This window comes from Astatotilapia calliptera, chromosome 4 (assembly GCF_964374335.1).
Source record: "Astatotilapia calliptera chromosome 4, fAstCal68.1, whole genome shotgun sequence".
NCBI classification, from domain to species: domain Eukaryota; kingdom Metazoa; phylum Chordata; class Actinopteri; order Cichliformes; family Cichlidae; genus Astatotilapia; species Astatotilapia calliptera.
The window spans coordinates 10,753,606-10,773,844 of record NC_137425.1 but is presented as its reverse complement, the minus strand read 5'-3'; the positions used below and the strand labels follow the sequence as shown (position 1 = coordinate 10,773,844).

At 39.8% G+C, this 20,239-nt stretch overlaps 1 protein-coding gene across 4 annotated transcripts; it reads right to left on the bottom strand.

Annotated features, from left to right (window-relative positions):
• Positions 1–935: 935 nt before the first annotated feature.
• On the bottom strand, positions 936–20,225 carry trip10a (thyroid hormone receptor interactor 10a). 4 transcript variants are annotated; one of them, XM_026164613.2, is made up of 16 exons: positions 19,918–20,225; positions 14,142–14,257; positions 13,480–13,536; positions 12,906–13,053; positions 12,147–12,209; positions 10,166–10,270; positions 9,936–10,064; positions 9,452–9,598; positions 9,121–9,306; positions 6,709–6,870; positions 6,391–6,414; positions 5,556–5,665; positions 5,179–5,311; positions 4,897–4,985; positions 4,675–4,808; positions 936–2,410 (listed from the first exon to the last, which is right to left on the bottom strand). In XM_026164613.2, the coding sequence occupies exons 1-16, from the start codon at positions 19,939–19,941 to the stop codon at positions 2,259–2,261; spliced, it is 1,779 nt and encodes a 592-aa protein (XP_026020398.1). In that variant the 5' UTR covers positions 19,942–20,225; the 3' UTR covers positions 936–2,258. The 4 variants fall into 4 exon arrangements, with proteins under 4 accessions (XP_026020398.1, XP_026020402.1, XP_080156362.1 ...); XM_026164617.2 differs by lacking the exon at positions 6,391–6,414; XM_080300236.1 differs by lacking the exon at positions 6,709–6,870.
• Between the last annotated feature and the right edge of the window lie 14 nt (positions 20,226–20,239).

The following is a 20,239-nucleotide window of genomic DNA, read 5'->3' as shown; positions in this document are numbered from 1 at the left end:
CCCAACTCTAACTCGGTTCATCCTTCAGGTAAGTTTGTTTTTCTGTCCAGAGAAACCGTTTAAATGTCTTCTCTTGTGTATCCTCCCCATTAACATCGCCACTGGGGTGAGACGAGAGGTACCAGGATGCAGTGTTGTCCCCACCGAGCTGTAGGTAGACGGAGAATGTTGGCTGGTTCCTGTTAGCCTTATTTAAAAGCTGACCTTTAATGCATCTTGAGAATAAAGGCTTTGCATACAAATAATGATCTTATTCCTCAGTCAGTCAGTCTCTCAGTTTGGCCACACCAAACTGATGCACTACCATTTCTGCCAGTGATTTTTTTCCCCATTTCTATCAAAATATGATGTATTATTCATTCAAACCTTGTTTTTAACTAAATTCACATTCATTGCATTTCACTTCACTTGTGTGGTATTGTGGATGAGGTGATACGAAAGTGGGGCACATGCCAATTTTGGGTTATTTAATTAGTCATTATAAACATTATGGTTTTTGAAGCCAGTGCAATTTAATCAGGTATGCAAATGCATGGCCTATATTGAAAACATAATTATGCAGAAGAGAGTAGATGGCAGGTCTATGACACAAGTTGCATCACTTAAGAAATGATGCAACAATGCCACCTACTGAGAATGAGCTGCATGTAATCAGTTAAGAGTGTGAGACATATCAATGCATTCTGGGCCTTATTTCTTAAAGCAGGTATTGGGATTTTGTCTTTTGTAGTTTGTTGCAACACCATCTCAATTTTTATTCCTAAGAAAATGCAGCTAAATTCCTATAATTGTTACATTATATATAATTCAGATTTTTCTAGGTCATCCATGTAGATGGATTGCCTTGTTATTAGATAAAAAAGAAAAATATTATCTTATATGACCAGATATGTTTTATTTTTTTCTCCAACTTCAGAAATGACATAACCACTTCAAACTCTGAAATGTGCTTAACATTTATTAAATCTTGAAAAAAAGAGAGAGAGAGAAAATACTTTATATGCAAAAATGGTATATACACATTGCTTTTAACCAGAAAGGCACCAAAGACACATAAGCAGTTACTTGGATAAGTAATGCTGCTAGCTGGCTTCATGACAACATAAAAAAGACATTGTATGACAAATTAAAGTGTGAAAAAGCAACATTATCGGCCATAAAATTAGCTTTCAGTTTTCTCTCTAAAAAGTACGATTTTTTTATTTTTTTTATTTGAATGGTTAAAATCGCTAATAAGACAATAGTGGTGTTGCAATAGCTAAAAATATATATTACTTATTACATAAATACAATAGTCTTAATGAAATACATTTTATTTACTCCCTTTTGTGGCTACAAACTGTCCACTATGTGTGCAAGCAAAAAAGAAGAACATGAAAAACATCCTTAATACAAAGTACAACTTCTTTCAAACATGAACGTTTGCGCATCTGCAATAAATTATTTTTCTCTATAATTTCAGGATGTAACCATGAGAAAAGAATAGGTCCTGCATATCCTTATTACTGCTAAAGGTCTGAAATTAACTTAAGTGAGAATGATATGACTGTGATTGTCTGAACATTAAAGTGTTTGTATGGTTGTTTGAATCTGCTATGATGGGAGAGCCGTTCTCAACTTCTGGTGCTACACACAGCTAAAAACTAAAAGTAAGTATTCTCCCACAAATGAAATTCACCACCCGGTGACACTCAAGCACTATCGAGGGTAGAGAGTGACATGCTTGAAGCAAATAAAAACTCGCAGTGGAGCAGACTGCAATGAGCCATAGGAGGTCAGGTTTTTAACTGAAAAGGTAAACAGGAGAAGTAACTTCCTCCTAAATATTAATGGTGTTAACACCCAGTGTAAAGATGGCAGCAGCACTCCTCCTTCCTCTCACACTCAGAAACTAATGCCTCACTAGTCTGTGGAATGAGACAAGCACTTGTACTATTAATGGTGCCTGAAAATGACTTTTAAAAAACAACAACAACAAAAATGACAACTGTATATTGTGATGCAAGACTAGAAAATAAAATGTCTTAGTGGTTCAGGTGGCTTAGGTAACTGGGATGGGGAAAAAATGTCATTGAAGCCATGATGAGCACACTGGTAGCACCATTCTTCTTCTTCTTCTTATATGGTGCACCTCTTTCAGTCAAAACACGTCATCTGCATATTTCTGGTAGTCTTGTCCATTAGTGCTGTCTTCTTTATGATCAGTCCAATAGGAAGAATTGCATACAGTTTTTTTTTTTTTTTAAATGTTAAGTGTTTCACTTATTTAGAGTGATGGTAACATAAGATGTAGGTATGTAGCCTTCATCTCCATTGTTCCTACGGACACGGGTCCAACCATCCCCTTTGTCCTCCTCTACCACAGCCAGCACCTCCCCTTCCTGCATAGCGATGGTCCCTTCACTGGCACCTGAAAAAGAAAAACAGGCTAGAGATAATTTCATATACCGATGTGCTGACACAAACCTTGCTCAGTCAAATCAGAGGGGAAAAAAATGGATTCATAATTTTATGACTGACTTCTTATTTTGTGGTATAATTATGCTACAACCTACAGGTAGAATTTCAAAAGCCAAGCCAGCACTATAATTTTACTGTCATATAACATTCTGTAGCCATAATGAAAACTTAGAATAAAATTGTCATTGTACATGTACAACAAAATTGTGGGTGTGCCACACCAACTGTGCTGGAATGAAATATAAACAGTAGACAGCAGGAATAAATAGCAAACAGGAGAAATATATTCGAAAAAAATAAGAGAAATGCACACATTGGAAAACAAAATAGTTGCAAAGTGCTTGGAAGTAGTGCAAAGAAAAGACTAAAAGCCAGAGTGATGGGGGTTACTCTGACCATGGCTGAGATTGGTGAGGTGGGTGGGCAGGGGTGGGGGCAATATTGTTTATTGACAGTCTGAATGGCCCAGGGGAAGAAGCCGTTCGTGACTCTGGAGGTGTGGGACCTGATTGACCTGAGGCGCTGACCAGAGGGCAGTAGGGTGCAAAGGGTCACCTGTGATGACAAAGGTTTTTCTGAGATAGACGGATCTGGCGATGGCCTCCAGTGTTGGCAGAGGGCAGTCAATTATTTTTTTGGGCCAGTGTTAATTATCCTCGGTGCAGCCTTCCTGTTCTCAGTAGTGGCCCCTGCGTACCAAACACCCAGGCAGTAGGAGAACATGCTCTCCACTGAGGAGCGGTAGAAGGCCAGTACCAGCTTCTGGTCCAGGTTATTCTTTCTCAGGACATGGAGGAAGTGCAACTACTGTCGGGCCTTCTTTACCAGGCCGTTGGTGTTGTGGGTCCAGGTGAGATCAGCGGAGATGTGGGTGACCAGAAACCTGAAGGTGGAGTCCAATTCCACCCGTTCTCTATTTATAAAGAGAGGGAAGTGGACCTGTCTGTGTCTCATTATAAGTTCTTTTGTATTGAGGACGTTCAGCTTCAGGTTATTTTCCAGTGTTGACTGACTATGGGTGGGTAGGGTGGGCAGATCAGCTGACAGCTCACCTGATACCCTTCACACATGCAGTTAGATTTACAAAAAAAAAAAAAAAAAAAAAAAAAAAAAAAGAAAGAACAAAAAACACTTTGCAAACCACATCCACCTCATATTCTTCTTTCATGTCGTTTCTGACTTAATCGGTGTCATGTCTGCTGTCATTAAGGCTCGCTTTCTTCACTAAGCGAGCCTTTCTGCTGTTCTTGTTGCCTCCAATTTTCCATATATGAACATGGAAGTCTGGAGACATCTCAGAACAGAGCACAAATATTACAACCAAATTCTAAAAATAAAAAAATAAAAACTTAGGATGCTGTGTTAAATGTAAAAACAAACAGAATGCAAGGTTTTGAAAATCTCACAGATCCATATTTTATTCACAAGACAGAGGGAGCAAAAAAGGGTGTAAAGTCATATTTAAAAAGAACATTTGGTAACTGATTAGGTTATTTGGCAAAAGGTCACTAACATGATTGAGTATTTAAAAAAAAAAAAAAGACATCCTTGCGAGATGATGCAAGACAATTTTAAAGGACATCTACTACAACGGCGTAACTTTGTAGTAGAAGAGTCTGGATGTTCAACTGTGATGCCTACAGTCGGAAAAATATGACCAAGACAACCCGGGATTATTGAACAGCAGACAATAACAGGAGACAAAAGTCCAGCAACTACACTCTCGAGTTCCCCGATTCTTACAGACACTGTTGTTAAAAGAAGATGTGACGCTACACAGTGCTAAACTTAGCTCAGCTCCAACGTTTAGGTGCCATCAAATTCAAAATAACTTTTTAAAATGATAATTTTCTCAGTTTAAACATATTATATGCTTTCTCTATTCTGTTGTGAATAAAATATGGGTTTATGAGATTTGCAAACCACTGCATTTTGTTTTATTTGCGTTTTACAAAACATCCCAACATTTATTGAAAATGGGTTGTAAAGTACACCTCGCAGGAGAATAAAAATCTTAGACTGTAGTGGTTCTTACTAAACAGTGAGAAATAATATTTCCATAACTCAGCTTTTTAGGAATGCAACTCTTGTAATCACACATCCTAGCATACAGCATCGACTCACTATGCCTCATTTTGAACAACAACAATAGGTCAATGAGTCCATTAGTTAAAAAATAATAATAATAATAATAATAATGAGTGTATTACATACCAGGGAAGTTGTACATGGCTGTGCATTTCCCGATAGGAGCAGCTAGGTCTTCATCCTCAAAGTCATCATCAAACTCAGCATAAATGGCTTGGGAAGGATCAGGAGTGCTTTCATCGGAGTAAGCTCCATCAGGGCTGGAAAGAAAATAGACAGGCTTCCTGTACAGAGTAGACAACAAGCCTGTGTTTTAAAGTAATGTCTACAAGCAAAATGTAATCCTACCTGTGTACATCATTAGCTCCATTATTGTTAAATGAGTGGGCTTTATAGCGCAGCGTGTCTCCTCGACCTCCAGCTTCAGCAAGCCATGTCTACTCAAGAGAACGGTCCCCCCAAAAAAAAGCAGAAATTTCCATCAATCCATTATTCTGCCATTTGTGTGACACATGCTTTAAAAACTTTTAATTGGTTAGAAGAAAAGGCTGGAAACCTATTGACCTAATAGTTTATTAGAAATAACATATATGGGTCACATCATTTGACAGCAGCAGAGAGCTAGATTACCTCATATTTGCTCTGCTCTCCTCTGAGCCGCTCTATATTCTGGGATGTCTGGTTGATTTGGGATGCCAGGCTGGCGGGGTCTCCCATTTGAGGATTTTTCTCATAAACATCTTTCATCTTTCCCAGCGCTTCACTGAAAAGAGAGAAAAAAAAGAGAGCGATAGACAGAGAGAGGGGAACAAAGGAAGAAGAGGGAAAGTGACTTTCAGTAGAAATCAGTTCCCTGCAGACCTCAGGAGTGGATAAACACACAGAGACACGGCACAGTTGTGTACTCTGCATGGATATTATATCCACTTTCCCAGTGGAGAAGTTCTAACAGAGATGGTTATTAATACACAGAAGGATCCGCACATGTCTGTCTAATAGACACACACCTCTGATCAACTTCCTTTTGCAACTCTTTGCAGATTTCATCCAGTTTCTGTTGTAACCTTTTTCTGCGCTGCTCCGGAGGGAGGTGGGCAAAGTCCTCTGTCACTGTAGGCTGCAAGAGGGTACAGGAAGGGGGGGGGGGGGGGGGGGTGTTAGCACTGAATGTCTTCTTACACTTTCATAATGACAGTTACCGTGGTGTGAGAACTGGACAACTGCAGAGGAAGCCTGTGGTTTGTGTTCAGCTCAGGAGACGTCAAACTAAAAACCATTTCAGCTCTTTGAGTTTCATGTTTGTTTGGTTTTGAACTGACATAAAGCCAATGAAGTACAGAACATCAGTGAGCTGAACACAAAACCATCACCCATGGACCAATAACCGCATTCCAATAACTTCGTACAGTCCCATCTCTTATCATCTTCACATTAAAAAAAATAGTCTTGATTTACATGTGTGACACAGAAAAGTGCACGATTGGGGCTATTCGGAAAACAGGGTTACTGATTGCTCAGTGTTTCTGTGTGCCACCAAGCATTCCTCCCTTCCTCCACCACCAGGTGGCCACCTCTTCAATACAGGCTTAAGAGGACAAGTCCTAGACCACATTACCTTATGTAGGATGCGGTATATTGAGGCCGTTTAGGGCAAAAACCAGCAGAAACTTATGAAGTTCCTGCTGGAAACTTCATAACTTTCTGCTGGTTGAGAAGGGAAACTACAGAGAATTTACAATGAATGTGAAGGGAAATTACAATGAAATGAGCCATTGTAAAGAAAAGGTGGCTACTTTTTACGAGTCAAACACCTCCACACCCCAGCTTTGTTTCCTGTATTACCATTATCCTCTCTGGAGTAAACTTCTGAGGGGGAAAAAAAGAAAGAGCATGTGTACATAAAAATGGTGAAATAACCTTAAAGTGGGTTTCTTGCTTTTCACTTTTTACCTTGAAATGAATTTTAATTACATTTTTATATACATAAACATTAAAAATCAGACTAAGTTTAATACAGCATGTTCATGTCCTAAAAATATAAATCAAATTATTCATTACAGGAATTCAGTGACTCTTGCAGAGGCATGAACACAGGATGATGTGTAAGCCCTTATGAGTGAACGTCTCCTGGCACCCGAACCGTCTTCTGTGGTGACTCACCGATCTCCTGAGTGTCCGGAAGGAAGAGATTCTGGGTTTGACTGTCTTATTGATCTCCTTCAAACAGTACGACAGGGGGTCCCGGCCAAACTTGGGGGAAGGGGGTCCGTTAGGTGAAGGGGCAGGGGGAGTGGAGAAAGGAGCGAGCACTGGAGAGGACAGCTGGTGTGGGAAATGAGCAAAGTACCAGCACCCAAGATAAGATAAGGTATACAGACATAGATTGGTGTATTGGGGAAGGAGGAGGGAAGAATAATTGAAAAGAAGAAGGGGAAGACAAGAACAACAAGATGACAAGGGAAAGAAAAAGACACCGTCAACACCTTAAAGCACACCACAAAGCAAGGAAGACAACACTGAAGCCAACCCAGCACATGAGCCCAATAAGCATGAAAGCAAAAAACACTCTCATAAACACAAACATCAAGTAATAATTACAAAAAAATAAATAAATCCCAAAACACTAAGATTACACAGCAAAACAACCAACCACAGCTCCCACATTGGTGCCACAGCAACCCTGCAGCCAAGTTCAAGCCCAGCTGATGGGCAGCCTGAGCTCCAGTGAGGAACTGGCTAAAGAAAGCCTGCGAGGTTAAATTACTTTGCATTTTTTACAGCTTTAATTGTTTATTAGTAATAGCAGTAATATAATCATTCATAATAACAACATATTTACTACCCAGTTTCAATGCTAACAATAACAAGACCGAGGTTTCTAACTATGGACTGGATATGATCTCTCTCAATACACCCAATAGGCTATGGTTACTGGCTTGCTGAGTATCTATAGACAGTGGTCAATGTGTTTTTCCAATTTGGCTGTAATTCAGTTACACTGAAAATAGAATTTCATCTCATCACAAAATAACTAAGAAAAATGTTTGATTCGCAACTAAATATGTTTAAAGTTTAACCAGCACTATTAGAAGTCTGACCTATATAGACAGAAAATATCAACTCACATACCAGAACAGTAGCTATAAATAGCCTGCTTAATTACCGCAGTGGGATTCTGCACATAGATTTTTTTTTTTTTTTTTTGGGGGGGGGGGGCGCCTAATGAGTGCCCTCTGTGACCTATTAGAAAGAGGTTAAACTGCAAACATGTCTGGGTGAACTAGACGCTGAGGTGTACATAAATGTAGTAAGGTGGGTGGGGGTCTATTAGCTAAATTACACAGGAGGCTGATGGCTTCTAGTCTCCAATAATGAACGTCTAAGAGAACCACACACAGTTTCTTGTGTAAATACGGTGAGCTAGAAGTACATTGTTATTATATGAACATCTACCAAGTAGGTGCCGCTTTTCTTCAGGGTTACGGGGGCCTAAATACAGGAGAGGAGTTAAGAACGGGAATGTTTAGGAGCTAGACATAAACCAAGAGCTCACTCAAGCCGATATATTCAGCCTCCTATTCACACGGCCGAGTCCTAATTGGGAGAGCATGACTGATGATACAGAGCACTGTGCCACACACATACACAGAGCGGGAAAAGTGCACAGCCAGTAAGACATGCAGAGAGTAGAGGGGTGCTGAACAAGCAAACACTGCAGGGAAGAAAGAAGGGATCATTTAGAGCTAGGACTGGAGGTGGGGGACCATTAGCTTGTTAGTGGTCAGCCACTCATATCGCCGGCTTAATTTTGGACCACAGCAAAAGTGCTCCATTGAGATAAGATTTACAATGTAGCGCAGCTCTCTTGCTCCAAACACAAAGTCATACGCAAGAACATAAATGTCAATGAAAACATTCAGGTCATAAACGTGCGACTGTAACTGGTCGGGGTTTTTTTTTTTACCTACAAAATGTGGTATCATTCTGAAGTTGGCACAAAGATTTTATTGTGATGCAACACATAATGGCAGGTTCTGCACAGTATAATAGAAGCAGTGTGTTTGTGGATGCCTATAGAGAAAAATTCAATGTTGTTTGGGTCCCGTGCTGATGAAAGCACAAGCACAGCAGAATGCTGCCTGCTAGTTGACCTATTGGAAACCAGGGATAGGGAGGGTGTGCGTGGACGAGGTTTATACGCTGACAGCCAGTCATAGAGTCATGCAAAAGACCTTTTCCAGAAGTGTTGGGGTGTGTGAGAGTTCCCATATAACTCAGTGGCAGAGGGTCATGCAATATTATTCTGAGCATTAAAGGTAAGAAGGGTGTGTATGTGTGTGTTGCAAGTGTGTGCAGCTGCAACCACAGGTCCACCAGGGGTGCTCTCTGTAGGGGATTTCCTGGCTCTGCCATGCAAGGAGTCACACACTAATCTGCCTGATTGCCAACCTGAAGACTCACTGATTCATTGAAAAATTTCAAAAAGTACAATAAAGGACATCTGTGTGAGTGTGAGTCCATGTCATTAGGCTAAATTAGCCTAATGTTGCACTCTATAGTAAAATCTCCTACCTTACTTCGCTTGCTGAAAAGCCAAAAGTTATTGGTCTTCTTCTTCCATGGGTCAACGGAGACTTTAGGTGTACCGAGGCTACTGTCCGAAGAGGCTCGATTGATCCCCTGACTGTAGTCCTCAAACTCCAAATCTCCCGGACGCTCAAAGCCCGACTTATTCTGCTCTATTACAATCATGGAGTCCTGCATTAAATGCAATTATGGATAAGAGCAATTAAGAGCTATCGTCAAGCAGATTTAAGGCTAAAACGAATTAGCTGTACAAAGCCATGCTTCACATTAATATCCGTTCTTTTCTCCTTTTTTTTTTTTCCCGAGATCCACTCACATTCTTCTCATTAACATTAGTTCCGGCTTTAGTAATGCCTTCCAGGCACTTGCCAATGATGGGCATCACATGCTTCTCTGTGTCTGAGAACAAGACGTAGCCTTGTGCCAACTTCTGTATTCGCCTCTCATCCAAATCCTGCAATTTCTAGTGAATACAAATTAACAGTTATTTACAAACAATGCCATTATTAGAGATAAAACAAAGCACAATAGATAGCAGCTAAAAATGTGTATTTTAAAAAAGGAAAGATCAGGTTTATACTAAAATATTGAAATCATATACATATTTATCTGAAACAAAATAAACAAGCTGTAGCTGTTTATGATTTTCAAATAGCTTTAAAGCATAACTTTGACATACATCATTTTTTAAATTTCTCATTGATTCATAATAACTAATACGCGTTACCAGTAGAATTTCTACTAAAACCGAAAATAATGATGGTGGTAGGTGGTCATTTTGCAATAGATAATTGACTTACATTGAAAATGAGAGGCATGTCACTAAAATAGAATTGGTTCTGTTCTTTGTTGTATTTCTGGAGCTGAGCAGCATAGTCGTTCTTACACTCGTCTGCTACGTGTGCTCTCATGTGAGCTTGCTGTTTGGCCTGAAATCATGCACAAATAAAAACAGGTTAACAAAGCGCATCTAGTATTACTTTGGACGATGTCAAATAGGATATGGATATTCAACATGTTTCCTGTTTACTTTTTCAACATCAGCTTTTGTGGCATTGATGTCTTGATCTGTCTTTTCTGCATACTGTGCTGCACGCTCTGCTTCTCTCCACTCTCTCTCAAAGCGCTTCTTACTCTGGTGTGGATGGAGGAAAGAAACAGAAAGAAAAGCAAGAACATTACATTCAGTTCATTTAGTAAAGAATTAACTCTTAAGAGGTTACACAACTTTAAGCAAAGGACATGGCAGGTTTGACGGAAAACAGGTCTTGTAGTGCGAGGCGGTATTACCAAAAAATTGTATCTCTGTAATACTTAAGATTCTGGCCCTCTGACTTACTTTAACACATTACTTCAATTTTATTTTGTATTACACAAGTGCGCCTTTATATTGGTTTACAGCTACAAGTAAAATGTAAATAAGGTACACACATTTAACTGCTCTTTAACACAATTATCAGTTGGTCACATGGCAGCAATTCAGTGCATTCAGGCATGATCGTGATGGCCTGGTGAAGGTCAAAGCACAATGGGGAAGAGAGGTGATTTAAGTGACTTTGAACGTGGCGTGGTTGTTGGTGCCAAATAGACTGGTTTGAGTATTTCAGAAAATGCTGATCTACTGGGGTTTTCCCCTCACACAAGTATCTCTGGTGTTTACAAAGAAAGATCCAAAAAAAGAAAGAAAAAGAGAAAAATAGCCAGTGAGCAGTAGTTCCCTGGGCCAAAATGCCTTGTTGATGCCAGAGGTCAGAGTAGAATGGCCAGACTGCTTCGGGTTGATAGGCAGGCAAGTAACTGAAATGATCACCAAAGCACAGAGAAAAGCTTCCCGGAATGCACAGCATGTCAAAGCTTGGAGCTGACGGAGTACAGAAATAGAAAACCACACCGGTTATCACTCTTGTCAGCTACAAACAGGAAACTGAGACTGCTATTCAGCACCCTTAGTACCAACTGAGTACAATTAGCACTATGGCACCATTCAAACACCACAGCCTACCTGAGTATTGTAACTGACCACAGTGTGCCCATGTCGAGATGGCTGCTTCTAGTAGGGTGACTCGCTATCTCACAAAGCCTCAATTATCTCAATCACAGACACCAGGATGTCAATCCAACGGAGCATTTTGGGATGTGGTGAAATGGGAGATTTGTATTATGATTGCGCAGCTGACAAATCAACTATGTGATGCTATCATGTCAATAAGGACCATAATTTCTTAAGAATGTCTCCAGCTCCTTGTTTAATCTATTCCCAAAAGACTTCTGAGGGGAAGTCCGTTCCGAGGGGAAAGATTAATCCAAACTAGAAAAGGGGAACTAATAAAGTGGTCAGTGAGTGTATCACGAAAAAGAAATAAAACACAAAAAACCAAAAACAAAACAATGAATTCATCTGCAATAAAGATCTGTTTGGTACAGGAAGTCCTCAACAGGCTGCTTGGTAACCTTTCGCAATATGCCACTGCTAGGCCTCACATGCATTAATTCAAGTCACTGAACTGGACCTCGCTGCCCTGAATGTGCTGCTGGTAGTTTTGGACCATTCAGTGTTGGTTTACATGGGTTCCCTCTCAATGCCAGCACAGCTTGTCCAGTGACCAATGTAATAATAGTACACAGTTTCTTGAAATGCCACAGTAGCGTGTTTTTACTTTTCACCTTTATAGTGGTACTTGAAAAAAATATGCTTTAATTTATGATGTCAGTGCTGCATACCAGTTTGTCCAGTATGCAGCACAGCAGTGGAGATTCAAAAGTAGGCTTGCTTTCCACTCTGTTCATCTGATTTTACTATAGACAAATCTAGTCACCTGACTGAGCACACAGAATCTAGAACCATTCACTTTATCTTTCATTTTTTGCACTCAAGTCAAACATTCCAGTTTTGGTTATAGAGAAATCTTTTTTTTTCTTTTTTTTTGGTGGTACTTTAAATGTTAACATGCATTGTAGAAATGACTTGTGTGCTGTGTTCATCAACCTTTAAATTCTAAGAGTAAACTTACACTGTCAAGCTGCTTGTAGGTGCTCTCCAAACTCTGCTGGGCCTTCTTGGCATCCATCAGATACTGCAGACATCCATAAAAATAGAGTGAGAGGAGGGTCAGATGACAAAAAGAGAGACAGCCATGTGCAGGGGCAGACAAAATAAACAATGACTGCCTAAAGCCACACAGCACAACAGACAAGAAAACAAATACCAGTGTGTCTGTTTGAGACATCACGTCTTCAGTAGAAGCCTGTACATGGCTGCTCTGTTCTATCAGGAAAAAGCCAAAGCATTCCTCAGAGAAATGGCACACCACCACTCAGACCATGCCTCCCTCAGGAGACTCTAAGTGAGGCTTCTTTCCTGCCACAGCAGTAAGATCTCTGCATCTCCACTCCTCCTTATCACTGTTTGTTGTATATTCTAAAGAAAAACCCCATTTGGCATGTTGTCAGAATGTTGACGACTATGGTGTAATAGGCACATACACAGTGAGTTCTAGGTGTTTTCATTTACGTCATTTACATAACGGGGGCTTCCAGTGTCACACAGTATGACTCAAACCAGGAAGTAAACAACAAAACTGTTAAAACAGCATGGAAGTGAAACAAAAGTGGCCTAGTACAAGACAGTTAACCATCTGCAGGTAAAGAGTGGTATGAATGGGACTGTGGGAAACGAGACCAACTAAAATGAAAACATCACAGATTCTCTTTGTTGCCACAGATTAGAACTTTAAAGACTCTAACCCTCATCCATTTCATATCGAGCTCACCGTCTTTCGTTCCTGCTTAAAATCTTGCAGGTACTTGGTAAGATCGATGCAAATGTTCATCATCAAGTTCTCTGCAATTAGCTCTCTCTGCCCCGCATAATCGTTCATCTCTGTCAGGATGTCCAAAAATGCCTGGTAGCTGGACAACCTATTATTTAAAGAGGTGGAGAAAGGAAAGGGTGGAGAAAGAATGACACTGTGATGAGGCAGCTGATAAGATGACAAACAGACAGGTTAAAAGAGAAGTTTGCAGTGGACCACGGCACGATAAGAAGTTTATAGCTTCCTTATTCCTGCTTCCTTCTAAAGGCATTTAAATGGCAACGAAAACAGCAATGCACTACTGCGTGGATAACAACACCAACTAACTGCTTGGATAACAGGGGGAAATGAAGGGAAAACCTTTAGTTTCAGATAGCAAATGAACTTAGGGGCTGCACCAAAGTCCAGGATTATTTTTAACTATAGATAATGCAAAGATATCCTAGTAGATACCACAAATAAAAACATATAAATATAAATAAGGGAGCTCTTCTATAAGAACAATCCTGCAACATAACCAACAACAACTCACCTGCATTCAGGCTCATCTTTGCTGCTTCGTTTTTGGTTATACTTCTTTGAAAGGTTCCTGTGAACAGTGACAGATCATTAACAATCTGAAATGGGGAAAGGGCTGAAACGGCAGATGGCAATAGAAGACAACTCGCTGACTTAAAATGTTCTTATGTAACCATTTGATTTGTTTCCACACCATAGGATCAACAACAGCAGTCCACTATGAACATATTTAAATAGCTGTTCTTCCTCCTTTCACTCTCCTTCTGACCACTTCCTGTCTATCATGCGCCAGTCTGCTCCCGCTTCCTCTCCTTTCCAGCAAAGCTCAGCACTACAACAGATGGGGGCCTACAAACTGGGAAACAACCGGGAGAGGAAGGACTATGTAAGAAAGGCCACAGGAGAGAGAGAGAGGAGAAAGATACAGGGACAACAAGCTACAGCTGGAGAATCGAGCTAGTGTTTCACACACAAGTTAGATTCAGTCCCGCAGTGGTCATAAGACCAACAAGCATTTCATAAACAGCCTTTTAACAGGCACCCATGCAAACACAAAAGGACACATATGCTGCAAGCTGCTTTGAGCAACACACTTGTACACAATTCTTTGTGGCAGTTGGGCAACAACAACGTGAAAAACAGAGGAGGAGAGAGAAAAAACAAAAACAGGCCTACCTCAGTTGTTTGGCATAGTTTTGCTCAATCTCTGTCCTCTCCTTCGCAAATTTCACATACTTCTCTACCAGCTCCAGGCCAGACTGTGTGTGCTTTTCAATGATGTCATATTGGTCCTGGTGGAAGGAGCACAACACAAATAAGGAAAAGACAAAACACAGTGAAATACCAAACATGTGTTGAATTCTAGGTAATGACCGGGATGTTGCACTGGTGGACTTTGAGGTCACCAAATTACATCTTAAGCAGGGGGGAATAAACCAAAAACACATCAAGGTTTGTTCTCGCATGCTAGGTCCCAAGAATGCTCGCCACATGTGCACAAGATATTGGCAACCGTTTCTTAACTTCCGCTAGGCTTTAAATCATGGGGGACCTGCGTTTTTCTTACGAGGGGGAGAGAACTGTCAGAAGGACACAGAGGTCATGCTTCTCAGGCATTAAAGAAGGAGGTGCTTTTCTCTTCCTTATGTGGTCAGACTGTGTGGAGTGAATAGCAACGTGACGCCCGATTCCTTAGAAAAAAATTTTTTCATGCCAGTTCCATTTACAGCCGAATTTGCTGACTTCTCCTCATCATTATGCAGTATGACTGAGGCATATATGGTTTCTGTTCCTCTTTCACTGCTTTCTTTAAAACACCTTCAAGCTCTGACAAGCCTACTAAGAGTGAGAAACAATGCTGAAGACTTGAAGCGGAGGCATGTTGAAAGGGGATTCCTGACGTGTTGAGCCACGTTATTCTACACCCTTCCCGCTCTTCAGGTGAAACAAAAGAGTTAAAGTCCACATAAATGAGATGGCATTTAACCTAACTACAGTACACAGTTCAAAGTTAAGAGTAAGGCCTGCAATCCAGCGCTACAATAATGCCTAGCCAGTAGGCACTTTGGGGGGTTTTAATTAAGGGTCAATAATTGTGTAACTGTAGTAGAGAAAAGGAGTGAAGTAGGCAGGATTAGTGTATTGCTGAAAATGTTTCCCACTTAAAGGTAAGCGATGACAATTTCTGCATGATTTAAAATGAAAGATTATTGATGTGGAGTAGAGTGCAGTAATAATAATTCTTTTACTATATGAATACATTTGGATTTGCAGCATATTATGATTTACCACACAGTTTTTGGATAACAGTAAACTAGCCTCACATGATTCCTGGATCACAAAGTTAGCGCATGTGACAATTTCTCCTAAATTACTCGTACCAGCCACTTAAAACCAAATCGCCCTAAATGAGTGATTCCTCCATCAGGCCCCAGTTAGATTCATAACTGGAGATGTGTCAAAGTGCAAACCAAATACCAGGAATACACCAATTACAAAATTCAACTCATGTTTAAAATAGCATTTTTCTTTTTAGTTTTTGCTGACATTTCCTCCCCATTTTGGGAACTGAAGTAAAATAGACCTCATTACACCATCTCTGAACATTTACCAAGCACCAAGTTTTTATGACACAAGAGATAAAAGTCAGCCACTGCCACTTATAAATGTCACGCCCAAGACACTTATTTGGTAAATATATTAGCTCACGTCTATCAAAATCTGTTTACACGTGAAGTAACCAAGAAGCTAGAGGCAACAGGAATAATAACACAACTGAAAGCCATATTATTCAGTCGGGAACTTGTAGGAATAACTACATGTGTACGAACTAAAAAGCACAGTAAGTTATGAGCTTACAATACCTGTTAGCACCCATTCAACTTAGTCCTGAGGCCTGACCTAATGCTGTTTTCAAACTCATAAGCTTGATTTAGTCTTCTGCAGGAAGCATCCTAACTTACGATGTAACTGGAAACCCCTCTTATCCACAACATTCCACGCCACTTAAGTCACTGCAGGCTGTGTCAACCCGACGTGCAATGACATTTCTCAAGAGGTGCAAATCAGGTTACGGCATAGGGTTAAAAGGGGTTTCCAGTTACGATGTAGACTTCCCAATGAAGCATAAATCAGGCATTGGTAGCCCCCAAGAGAGATGATCAGAGGCTTTAAATAATGTCCAAGACTGGACAACAGCTGGTTAGTCAAAGTGCATTAATGCAGTCCCTTCGACTTGTAGGCAGGTTACTTCCGACATATTACAATTACAAATTAATCACTCTGATTGGTTTATTTTTTAGATTGTTAGTTTCACCACTAAGACAGATGTACTCATCATATTATGAAGACTTGGAAAGTTGTAGTCTGCCTCTGTAGTCTGGAACAGGTCATTTGAATAGATAAGCCCTTTATTTGCATATTCAGTTTGTGGACTGCCGACCAGCCTGTGGCACAGTGTGCAAAAAGCTTACTGCTTACTGTGGAGATTTAAGGGGAGGTTAGAAACTACAAGCTGTGCTAGGTGTAACCTCTTTGTGTGGGTTTGTCCTTAATCCAGTATTTATGGTCAAATTTCAAAATACTATACTTGAAGTATTCCTGTCAATACTGAGTACCATTCCAACATCCAGACACTTCCATTGAAAATACAACTGCAGATACTTATTAATGTTGGAAAATATTATCGATCCAGGAAATGTCACCATTTCTATATCAAGATAAAGCAATGCAGAGCAAAAGGTTTAAAGGTCTGACAATCCTTTAATGGTTATTTAATAGTTGAGGTATACCAGGTATATTTTAATAAGGTGAATGGATATTTATCTGGTAAAGCTGTATGATCTCAGTTATGTCATCTGGATGTTGGATGTTCAAGTGTGATGCTAAAAATAATTGTGATTAAGCCCTTTTTTTGGTCAACATTTTTCACACTGATGAAGAAAACCCTTTAGTGAACTGGCTGTTTTATAGATCCAACAGGAAAATTGAACTTATATCAGAAATCTGTTTCAATTAAAAAAAAAGAAATAAAAAAAAAAAAGATGTTTGGCTTATTTGTTATCAATAAGAGTATACCGGTATTACCAGAAAGTCTTCACATACACACTACCCCATCTGTCCCGCAATATCACCCCTAAAAAAAAAAGCATCTACATCAGTTTAAGCAATTATGAATAAATGACATGACCGAAGAAGAGTGGGAGGGGTTTCCACGCTAAAAAAAAATAAATAAATAAAAAAATAAAAAAATGGATGTGAGAAATCTCAGTGCCAACTCCATCAGGCACACTCTAAAACACAACGTTAGGAATAATTTCAAATAAATGATTGAAACCATTTCTGGGTAAATATTCAGTTTCTATAAGTTCCAAAAATTACATTCTGTTTTTTCTTTAACATTTTAAACCACTTTTTCTGGAAATGAGGTTGGATAACAGAGCTCATAGAGCTCATCTAAAGAGTTCTTCAAACTTTTCACCTGAGGAAAGTGAATTAGAAAACATTTTTTTACTTTTTAATGGGTGTTGGTAACATAAAATTCAAAAGTTCAGTGTTGAAATAATCCAAATGTTTCAACCTTTGCTCTGTGGTCTTTGGACTATTAACACAAAAATACAAATATTTAAATTGTGACCTCCTTTTAGTCAACATTCTACACAACAACCCATCTCCCCTGTGATGGACTGGTAACCTATCCAGTGTATACTCCATCTACTGCCTTGGGCTCCAGCACCTCCTGCAACCTTGAACCAGCAAGTGGCTAAGAAGATGGATGGACAGAGAGTATGCCAGATTTCTTGTAAGCAGTTTCGTAAAATACTGAAAAAGTCACATTTGGTTATCTATAAACCTCAAGATAACAACTTAAATCTGAACAAGAACGCCCCACTTAAAAAGCAAAACCATTAAAACTATCTTAAAATAAATCAAAACAACTTGAAAAGATATAATCAGTGTCTTCTCAAACACCATTCAAAGCCACAGTCAAAGTTATGTATACAAGTCCCCGCAGAGTTTGTACTGAACTGATTTTCATAAGACTAAAACAACTTTAAAATGAGCATGTTTTTGTTTTAAAAGCAAATGTTATGTTGGTGGCTTGCACGACTGCTTTTTATTTGTTCTTTTAACTTGCCTTTACCTATAGTTATTTTTTTATGGAGTAATCGCTCCTTTCCTCAGGAATACTTAGAGCCATGACTAGAATCTTTATCCTCCTCTTATTTCATCGTTTTGAAGGATAGTCTAAATATTCTAGTTCTGCCCTGGTAATTATACAACTTCCAAATATAGAGAGCCATAACCTATTTTGTACTGCACAGATTTATGTATGTGGGGTGCGTTAAAAGTGTGACAGTTTACTTTGTTCTTCAACTCCCAGGTCTCATCTAAACCTCTGTCCTCAAAATAATGTCAAAAGAGAACTGGCATCAAGTAAAAGCCACACAATTTCTAAAGGAGGCACCCTGAAAGTCACCAACCTACAATGCTTGGCTGGATATTTCAGCCTTGAGTCACCCTGTCATCTTCAAAATGAGGGGCCAGGCCTGGCCAGACCAGCCTTACTGCAGTTCTGAGGAGTGCCCTGGTAACACTCACTATCACAGTTAATGCCCAGACAATGATCTTGTACTCTGTAAACTAGTGCCTTAAAATAGCCATTGGATTAACGACAATCAGGGGACAGATGTCATAGAGCTGATTTGGCCCGAGGAACTAGCCAAACATTAAAAAAGCCAATTATGCCTGCAGGGCTTTGTCCAAGCAGGCAGGTGAAGACATAGCCTACAATGAGATTTTTTAATGAAATCTATATTGACTGAAAGCAGAACAGTTCGCTTTCCTGTGAGAGATTTCCTAAAAAAACTAGTGAAACAACTATATGCACTAAAACAGGAAAGCCTTACAAAGAGACAAAGCCTCTGATTAATCCTGGGGTACCACATTTCTCTGAGTCAATCAAAGTAGGGCAAAACTAATTAGGCTGTGTTGCACCAGCACATAGGATGGAAAAGGGACTGGGGAAGAGGCCTAGGGGGAGATTGTAATGAGGTCACAACCTCACTATGCTCATCTTTGCAGTGCTCCATTTTACATATTCAGGTTTGTTGAAAATGTGCATGAGCAACAACAGGCTTTGTCTGGATTCTGGATAATGTCATTGCCTTTACAGCTGCATCCAGGAAGTGGCTTACAGCTGGCTACCTAGCAGTCTGTAAAACACAATTCATACAAATCTAGTATTTTACCAAATCATCGCAGCACATGGGAATAAAAATCTCTCTCAATATGCACTCTTTGTTGAATAAAAAAAGAATCATGGCACTGAGATGGACACATTAAGGGATTTACTCATGAAACTTGTTCGCAAGGCAAATCACAGCATCTGATTTCATCTCTATGGAAGCAAGGTGTGCCAGACTGTACACAATGAACCATCCCACGGGGCACAACCCACCTTTGCACTGTTTAAAGGCCTTTCTAGATGTGAAATAGTGTTTTTAGGCTGATATCAGACAACTTTTAAGAGTCATCTGGGTCATAAATAGTCACTTGATCCAATTAATTAATTAATTAATACTTAGATTTGGAGGAAAGAGAGGGACTAAATGATAAAACAAAAGGTGTAAAAATATATATAATATGCAAAACGTGGATCCTTCATTTTCCAAAAGTGCTTGTATGGTTTTGTATGTAAACTTAATCCTTTTTTACGTACTAAAAGTTGAAGAAATGGCTGGAAACATGTTAGTATAATCCTGAATGCACAGCTGTGCACACAGGCGAGTTACTCCGCTTCTGGATACATGTAGGCTTCCTCGCCGGAGGTCGTGTAGCGTTTTTCACTTTCTCATCCCGCAATGCTTAAAAAACTGCACTGCAAACCTGACACCCAGACAACCTATTAAAATATCAAAGGAGACAGAAGCGAGGCAGATGATAGACTCACCCAAAGCTCTGTGCCCCAATCCATGTTCAGCTTGTTGGCCAAGCTGTCTGACTACCCCGAATACAAAGAACTTCTCCAAAGTTATCCCAACAGCTCGGAGGACGGCCCTGGCAAGTATAATCCCAACGTGATAGATCGGTCGTAAACACTACCTTCTCCGGCTTATTCTCTCTTCAGCACACACAATACATCAACATTATGATCCTGCAATTAATTAGGTGTGCCAGTCGTTAGTCTGATTCTTCTAAATATTTTACATAGCGAGGGAAACAGGGACAAACTAGCTTTCGTATCCGCGTCACTCCCAAATCCTAAGCCTTAA